Source organism: Patiria miniata, unplaced genomic scaffold, assembly GCF_015706575.1.
Source record: "Patiria miniata isolate m_02_andy unplaced genomic scaffold, ASM1570657v1 HiC_scaffold_23, whole genome shotgun sequence".
NCBI lineage: Eukaryota > Metazoa > Echinodermata > Asteroidea > Valvatida > Asterinidae > Patiria > Patiria miniata.
Genome location: NW_024037062.1, coordinates 5394412 through 5403846, shown reverse-complemented (window position 1 = coordinate 5403846; position 9435 = coordinate 5394412). Strand labels below are relative to the sequence as shown.

General features: G+C 45.1%; 1 protein-coding gene across 1 annotated transcript in view; it reads right to left on the bottom strand.

Annotated features, from left to right (window-relative positions):
• Positions 1–8123: 8123 nt before the first annotated feature.
• Positions 8124–9435, bottom strand: part of LOC119731301 (sushi, von Willebrand factor type A, EGF and pentraxin domain-containing protein 1-like) — a 31571-nt gene continuing 30259 nt past the window's right edge. The window contains exons 6-7 of the mRNA XM_038204447.1: positions 8830–9081; positions 8124–8404 (exon numbers count right to left, since the gene is read on the bottom strand). Of these exons, the coding sequence (XP_038060375.1) occupies positions 8139–8404; positions 8830–9081 (518 nt within the window). The 3' untranslated portion in view covers positions 8124–8138. The remainder of the gene's footprint in view (positions 8405–8829; positions 9082–9435) is intronic.

The following is a 9435-nucleotide window of genomic DNA, read 5'->3' as shown; positions in this document are numbered from 1 at the left end:
GTATAAGGCAGTCTAGATCATAAGAATTACTAAAAGGTTGCATACAAATGTACACAAAACTAATTGTATCTTATTTCTAAAAAAATATTGAAACATACACAAGAACATTTTGAAGGCAAACGTTTTTTAAGGCAAAAGTTTTACAGTGAAAAGGCAGCTATTTTAGCAGTCGACTACAACTACATATTCAAATAAAAAGTATCTAATAAAAATTGAACATAATCTATCCTTGACGAATTGGCTGACACTGCAAGTCATTCTGAATAATACAAAATTTAATATGTGTACAACAGCAATCAATTTTACTGCAATTAATATGACATGTACTACTACTTGATCCTTTACAGAACTAATCTAGCAACAAACAAACAATTGGCTCTGGACCCTGTACACAAGCACTCCTTCAATGGTACAAAACTGACAAGTAGCGCAGACACAGAATGACCATTAAGCAATTTCTTGCCTTGTGTAGATCATATAAAAGATCAACAGTGCAAAGTGTGTCCTTCATCACCTACTGTACTTGACTGTACTTGTCAGGTTTCTCAGTGCCATCTCTTATTAAATCATAAAATATAATGAACGTCCTCTTCAGATTTCCAAATATGTTTTAATTTGCATAATTATCTGCTTGTCCCAATGACAGCTATACTGCAACGATTCTATGTTGACTGTAAATATTCATTGGACTGGCAAAGACTATAAAATGTCTAACAGTGTTGCAAAATAAAGCCACAGCTACCTAAGTATAGATGGATAAAGCTTAGACATGCAGTATATGCGTTTTGCACTAAACGATACTTGAGCAATGTTGAATTTCCAGGAATATTGTCTGTCCAGTCTGCGGGAGATCCAATTACAGTTTGGTTTTGGTGAGTTTCAGTATTCCACTCAAGTCTTGCTCATCTGAGTAGGTGTGTGTGCCTCCTGGAAAGGCCTCACCAATAGGGCTAGAAGCTGGCTCATCTACATATAAATGAGAAACTTCTTTGAAATCTGACTAAGCTTACACCTTGGTTGAGTAGAAGTTATTCCTATCAACTGTTCATGATGTCTTGAATCAACTTGTATAATTCAGTTGTCCCAATTGCACGATGCATGTAGTAACATAAAAACCAGACCTGATTGAATGGTAATGTGAACCCCCCATGCATGACGGTCGCTTTTAGATGTTATAGAGCCGAGCTCTATACAGTTCTCTAGATATAGGGTGTTAAAGTTTGCATATTGAAGATGACGTCACGTGACCCATGATAACGTCATCGTGACATCACTTTGGTACACAATGGCACTACATGTATGGGGTCTTTACATGGGACAAGTTTCATTAAAATATGAGATTGTTTTAGGTCCAAAATGCCGCGAGGAACTAAACATGTACAAAGTGTATGGGATTTGGGATAGAACAATTTAAAGAAAAAAAAAAAAATAGGAAAAAAAAAATCTTTTAATCATTTATGTGTTACACTCAGTATTGAAATACACTGCTTTTAATTTTCAAAGTTTTACTCTTTTACACTTACAACTTCACTCATGGGTGTCGCGAGGGGGGGGCAAAGGGGGGCCTGGAAAATGAAAAAAAAAAGGGGAAAAGAGGTGCGAAGCCATATTGCTGTTACTTTGATGGGGGGGGGGGGGTAGGGCAAATGCTCCCCAGCTCACATTCGGAAAAATGATAAATTGAGAATATAATGAAAAAGTTAAGGATATTTGGGGAAAAAATTGCTTTGCTCCCCCCCCCCCCCCCCCCCCCCACCCCGGAAAAAATCCTGGCGATGCCCATGATTACACTCAGTATCACTTAAAGTTCATACCTCATCTTCTTAAAAAAAAAATCAACTTGCATGTGTAGTGATATGCATATTCATGTATCTAGGTATGCGCATGCGCGCCGGGGAGTTGACCCCAGATAAGTTCTAGAATAAAGCTTCCATGCTTGCCGTGCTGTCCATCCACACACTCGCCGTCTTACAAGCCTCCTTTATTTCACCTCCATTGGCTATCTCAACATGGTGGCAGCGGTGAAAAAGAACCAGATAGACATCTGTGATGATCTGACCATCGAGTGAGGCAACTTTCGGGCATCTGGACCTCCCGATTCCCGCTTATTGTGGTGTGAAAACGTGCAACCGACCCAGATTTGTCTGAGGTCATGCCGCGACAATTCACGTGCGTGTGCTATACCCACTGCACATTCAACACGTTTCACCGTACAGTGTGAGCGCCTATACCGTGCTCGCCCCATCACTGCACTCTGGAGTTCGCCATAATCGCTGTATTCCCCACGGCTCCATCGAGCTCTACCAGAGACTGGTCATCTACCGACCGGCTTTACAGCATCCAGCGGCGACGGTCCCGACTGTTTCAAGGGACAAGATGGGATGAAAAGCAGCAGAAACCTGGACCTCATCATCGGCTAATTTTGCAAATTCTGCCGTGCGTCCAGTTTGCCGACCGACACGATCACGATCAGCGCCCATCCAGTTGCGCTGCATCCAATTCGTGAGAAATTCAGCTCGTCGTTTTCCAGTAACTGTATCTGCCCGACCTGTTCACAATCCCAGTGCATCTCCAATCTGGGACCTCCAGCATCTTGCCAGACGACTTCATCTGCCCTACTACCTGACTACTACCCTGACGATCACAGACAGTGTAACAGGCAAGACGTACAAGAACTGTTCAGCCACTTCATCTCATCAGAACTGAGACTTTTAAAGCCTAATTGACCAGTGTTCATTGCTATTGTTTACATGTATGAGTTTGGTTATTGACAATTCAAATCAGTGTATTGTTGCTCCCATGTATTCTTGTTCTTACATGTTTAGCCATCTCAGTGGTATTTAACCCAAGTTTTAGCACAGAAGGTTTCGCACAATTGTTGTTTATCATATTATTATATTACATTGTCATTGTGCACTCAACCATGGCTAAATATCCAGAAATGAATTGGTCAGTTAAGAATGTTGCCGAGGAGTTCAAGCTATTCAAACAGAGATTTACGTTATGCCTGAAGGATCATGAAGTAAATCAAGCCGACAAACAGGCGGTGAAAATCAAAATAGCTGTAGGCACTGAGGGCCTTAAGCGCCTCAATGCATCTGGCTTGTCCGAAGCAGATCAAGAAGAGCCAGAAAAGCTATGGGCTTTATTTGAGAAGCAGTTGCAAATCAGTGTAAATTTCCGCATCCATAGGCTTGAGTTAATGAGATACAAACAAAAAGTCGATGAAACCTTAGACGATTTTGTTAACAGGTGTAGAGAAAAAGCGATGAATTGTGATTTTGCGCAAGCAGAACTAGACGAACGCGTAGTAGAACTGGTCATAGCCTCGACTCCCTTAGACGCGTTACGCAATAGCCTTCTCAAGAAAGCACGTGGCTACCCAATTGCAGCGATGCTTGAAGAGGGACGCAGGCACGAAGCCGTTGCAGCGGGCAAGCAACATTTAGAAGCGCTTACAGATACTGCAGCACGCAAAGCCGCGAACGAACCAGCATCTGTAGACACTGTCTATTCTGCACGCGGACGCCGCTCTTGCAAAAATTGTGGTTTTTCGCACAAACCCCGCAGCTGTCCTGCATACCATGACACGTGCAAAGCCTGCGGTAGCAAAGGTCACTGGGCCAAGCTTTGCAGAAAATCGAAGCGAACTGGGCAAGGCCGACAGCGCAGCAAATCGCCAAACTGGCGCCGCCAACAATCGCGTAACAACTCAAAATCGCGTAGCAACTCAAAACCGCGCAGCTCTCGCAATAGATCGCCGAGCCGGGGTACTTCCAAGGTGAACGACCTCAAGAATGACCAACAGGGGCAACATGACTTCTTCACCGACGACGATGACGTCGCAAGCCAAGCTGGGGACACATTCAACTCTATCACCGTGTCTGATATGTGCGTCACTCCGTTACATCAGTACAGACATACCGAAGTCTTCACAACACTTGATGTTGTCTGCCCAGATCGACTTGGCAAGCACCACTTGAAGGTCAAAGTGGACACCGGTGCGAGCGCTAACACCCTACCAGTTCGCACCATGAAGCAGATATACGGAGACCGTTGGAAATCGCTCGCCTCCCCCACTGGCACAAGACTGACCGCATATAACGGGTCAAACATCACATGCTATGGCTATCTGCATCTTATGTGCAGATACAAGGAGAGTGAGTGGTCTCGTGAAAAATTCTACGTCGTAGATGTACCAGGTCCTGCTGTGGCTGGCCTACCCATGAGCCAGAAGCTCCAGCTGGTGACGATACACACCGTATCTTCTTCACCCAGCGGACTACCAACATCACGACCTCGACCAGCCCCACCAGCCATACCACCTGTCGGATTTGCCACCCCTGTAAAAGGAGTACAAGATCTGAAGCAGGCGTACCCTACGCAATTTGACAGCCTAGGCAACGTCAAGACACGTGCCCATCTTCATCTCAAGACAGATGCTCAACCCAGTATCGATCCACCTCGGAAATGCAGCGTGCATCTCAAGCCAAAACTCCAGGTGGAAATAGACAAGATGGAGCACGATGGCGTCATCCGCAGAGTCACTCACCACACTGATTGGTGTAGCTCCCTCACGACAAGTGTCAAGAAAGACGGTTCGCTCCGACTTTGCCTAGATCCAAAACGCCTTAACGACAACTTGAAGCGATGTCCTCACAAGGTTCCAACGCTTGAGGAGTTAAATCCTGCGTTTTCGCAAGCGAAGTTCTTTTCCAAACTTGATGCGAAGGCGGGTTACTGGTCGATCCACTTAGATGATGCATCCCAGGAATTGACAACGTTTCGGACACCATTTGGCCGGTATTGTTTTTGCCGACTCCCGTTTGGTTTGTCAGTGAGCCAGGACATTTTTCAACAATGTATGGACAACATTGTCAGCCAGGTACCAGGCTGCGTATGTATTGCAGATGACATTGCAGTATTTGGGCGTACAGAGAGTGAGCATGATGCCAACCTCTTCAACCTCATGGAGACTGCCAAGCGAGAAGGGCTTGTCTTCAACAGTGCCAAGTGTCGTATCAAGTCGAACCAGATAAAATTCTTCGGTTCCATCTACTCGGACAGTGGAGTTCGCCCTGATCCTGACAGAGTTGCAGACATACATGCCATGCCGACTCCCCAAGACAAAGAGGATCTTCAGAGATTCCTCGGGATCGTCAACTTTGTGTCTCCACACATTCCAAACTGCGCAGACACGGCTGCCCCCTTGCGGGACCTCCTCCGGAAGGATGTTCCATTCCTCTGGCAGGACGATCATCAGGCATCGTTTCGTGCACTCCAGCACTCCATCACTGCCGAGTCATGTCTGCGGTATTATGATCCCAAGATGGAAACCACCCTCGAGGTTGACGCTTCACAAAAAGGCCTTGGTGCGTGCCTCATCCAAGACGGCAAACCTGTTGCGTATGCATCGAAAAGTCTGTCGTCATCCCAGTCAAACTACTCCAACATTGAACGGGAAACTCTTGCCCTGGTGTTTGGTGTGACCAAGTTTCATACTTACCTTTTCGGTTCCAGATTCCATGTACTCACAGACCACAAACCACTAGTGACCATATGGAAGAAGCCCCTCACCAGTGCTCCACCCCGTCTACAGAGGCTGTTGATCAAGATTCAAGGCTATCAATTCAGTTTGGAGTACAAACCAGGCAGCACCATGATAATTGCTGATGCCCTGAGCAGGCTCCCCAATCCGTCTGATCATGATGACATACCCCTCGACATTGCAGTTGATTCCCTTAGTGCGAGGCAGCACACAACCACTCAACAACTTGATTTGGTTCACTTTGGGAAGGCTAAGCAAGATGCTCTTCAGCACGAGACAACTCGAGACCCTGTTCTCAGAGAGCTACAGAAGGTCATCTACACCGGTTGGCCTGACTCAATCAAGGATTTGCCTTGTGACTTACGTCCATACTGGTCATTCAGAGATGAGCTGGGACTGTCCTGCGGTGTGATATTCAAGGGCCGTCAAGTTCTGATTCCTGAGGCTATGCGACAGGACATACTCACCCAACTCCACGTTGGTCATCTTGGCATCGAAAAGACGAGACGATTAGCCCGTAATTCTGTGTACTGGCCGAACATTAATGACAATATCACTCAACTCGTCAAGTCATGTCAAGCATGCCAGGAACACCAGACTCGTCAAAGAAATGAACCACTCCAACCTCACGAGATACCCAACACACCTTGGACGAAACTGGGCACAGACCTCTTCGAGTTGGGAAAAGACAACTATCTCCTCATTGTGGACTATCACTCTAAATACCCTGTTATCCACAAACTGTCCAAACCATCCAGTGCGTCGGTGGCTCAACGAACAGCAGCAACCTTCAGCCTTTTCGGTGTACCAAAGGAGATAGTCTCCGACAACGGACCACAATTTGTTGGGCAGACTTACCAAGATATGTGTGAGGAATGGTCGGTCACCCATGTTACCTCATCACCGAGGTACCCCCGATCGAATGGGATGGCAGAGCGAACGGTCAGGACAGTCAAGTCCGTGATGAAGAAGTGTCATGAAACTGGACAGGACATCAACAAGGCAATGCTTCTTCTCCGAGCAACACCAATCGACGCTCACTTACCTTCTCCATCAGAAATACTGTTTGGAAGGCCGCCCCACACCACACTGCCCAGCAGGGACCCTACAGGGACTTACCAGAAACCTCTGGAAGTCAATGACCGACTGGCATCATGCAGAGATGAAATGAAGGCCAATCATGACAAACATGCTGGCCCAGACTTACCTTCACTCTACGTGGGACAGAAAGTCCGTATTCTTGACCAGCCGAACAAGTCTTGGACTCCGGGTGAAGTAACCAAAGTTTGCAAAGAGCCTAGGTCGTATGAGGTCAGAACACCAAATGGATCTACTCTCAGGCGCAATCGATCACATTTGCGTGAAATGCAACCTCAGCCGCGCGAGGCGCACAGGCAGGCAAAGCAAGCTAAGCGCGTTCACTTTGATGAACAATCCCCGCGAGTTCTATTCCCACCGAGACAAGGTTCTGACCAGAACAAGCAAAACAGAGAAGCACAGCGGGATGGAAAACCCACTGACGGGGACAAATCTCGCCAAACCAAAGCTAAACCTAAGGCTACCGGTACCTTTCTCCAAACCCCACAGACTACAAGATCTGGTCGTGTAACCAAAATGCCAGCCAGATACCTCTAAAACCAAGTTCTTAGTTACTCCAGTGTTGAAAGTTAACAGACTCAAACAAGGGTTTCATAGAGTTAGTGTTTATAACAAGTGTTTCAAGTGTTGTTGTTTTCAAAAAAAAAAAAAAAAAAAAAGAAGTTTATAGTTTTCTTGTTGTCTAAGTGGACAGTCACAATACAATGTAAAATAGACAGGTTTTGACTACTAGAAATAAGGAAACCACGTTTGAACATTATTATACATCTCCGCATTCTTTATCTACCTTTCTCATATCTACCTTACCAGGAGATAGTCGACTGTGAAAGGACTGAACGATAATACAACTTGAGTATTAAACTACCTTATTTTTGTTTATATATTTCAAAAAGGGGGGGATGTAGTGATATGCATATTCATTTATCTAGGTATGCGCATGCGCGCCGGGGAGTTGACCCCAGATAAGTTCTAGAATAAAGCTTCCATGCTTGCCGTGCTGTCCACACACTCGCCGTCTTACAAGCCTCCTTTATTTCACCTCCATTGGCTATCTCAACAGCATGTCTCATTTTAATGGAAAAACAACCTTATTCCGACTTTGGGCGTCTGCCACCCTCTGAAAAAGGGCTTTAATTTTGTGCACAAAAGAACCCGCCCTGCGAGAGCCAAAATATTGTCTGGCAGCCAATAATTCAAATATTATGAAGAAATAATTCAATAACTATAAATGTCGGTGCATTTTTTTCGTTCAATGTCTCATACAAAAAGGGACAAACTTTTACATTGCTAGGAAAATAGCAAGTGAAAAAACTTTCGAGGTGAAATTTGGAAATAGCACAGGGAACGCATCTTTTATCTGTAACAGTTAGTCCTAAATGAATTGCTTAATATCTGTTACTTGGTATTACTCAGTGTTACGCAAAATAAACAAGTCTTACTGATCAATGCCAGTCACTTAAATGTGCCCAAAGCACATAACTCAAACCATCATTCACAATTGTTGCTCACGTGTTATATCAATAGCAAACTGGCATGCAGCTTTCTGTCCATTGTCTGTATTGATAGTGGTGTACACCACTGTGTGTCGCCCCCACGGTAAGATGGCTGTATGCCCCTCTGCCACATTGTTGCTAACCACAAGGTCATGACCTAAGGGGTCACGGAAAATGGGCTCATCCCAGGTCACCTGGGTGAGTATGTCCCGGGCTGTGATGGCATAGTCGTCTGGGCAGTAGATGACTTCAGGCTCAAGATCATCTATATTATGTATTGGCTGGAGTTAAAATGTGTTGCTTTTGAGAATCAACACTGGGAATACTTGCCATGACGTCACAAATTGGCTTTTGCTCACATCAAGCGTCAACAAGCCTTTATAGTCTAACATGGTCAAACTGAGAATAAAGAATGACAGGAGCCAAATGTGAACCTGGGACCTCCTGAATACTAATCTCTCATTCTACCCAAAACTAAAGGTATCTATATTGTGCAAAAGTTTGTGCTGTGTAAAAAAACCCAGTGTGTGTGTTAAATATGTAAGCTTTGATCACTAAGGTTTCCTCAACATTCCCCGAAATTAAGTTGCTGTTGTGAGCATTTTTTGGAGGGGTGGGGGCCAATTAGAGCTTCTCAGGACATATCTTGAAATCCAACATTTTCATACTGTACTTGTTCCAAGCACTCACCTAAGACGTAAACTCTGAAGGTACACGTGACGGAGTTACCACCCTCATCTGTGAATGTGTAAGACACCTCAGTGGACTCACTGAATGAGTGTGGTGAGGTGATGCCGGAGGGTGAGGTCTCCAGAGTCAGGGTACCAGACAGGTTATTATCCCGGGCTGTTGGGATGTCAAAGGTCACCGAGACTCCAGCCTCACCTCCTCGGGTGGCGTAGATGGGTCCAGGGCAGAAAGTGAGCACAGGGGGAATGCGATCTGTTTTTGAAAAAAAGGTAATTTGTAAGAAATTATTTGTCTCCGCAAAAAAATTTGGGTTACAAGCCAAGAGGGCGGGTCATGTATACTGCCTGGGACATGTTGCTGGCTACTCTTTGCTCACAAGTTGCCAAGCTATACTTCCTCTGAGCAGCTTTATCAAGTCCAGACACAAGTAAATATCAGCTTATTGTCTTACATATAAATGGTAGTTTAATAGGCTCACTGGAAACCATACTCATAGAAGACATTACTGAGGTGGCACCACACTTGTATATGTCTGTTGCACATGTTCTTAAATTTGAGGCACAAGTACACTTTTGCAACCTCATTGTTTGAAAGAGCATAGAGTAT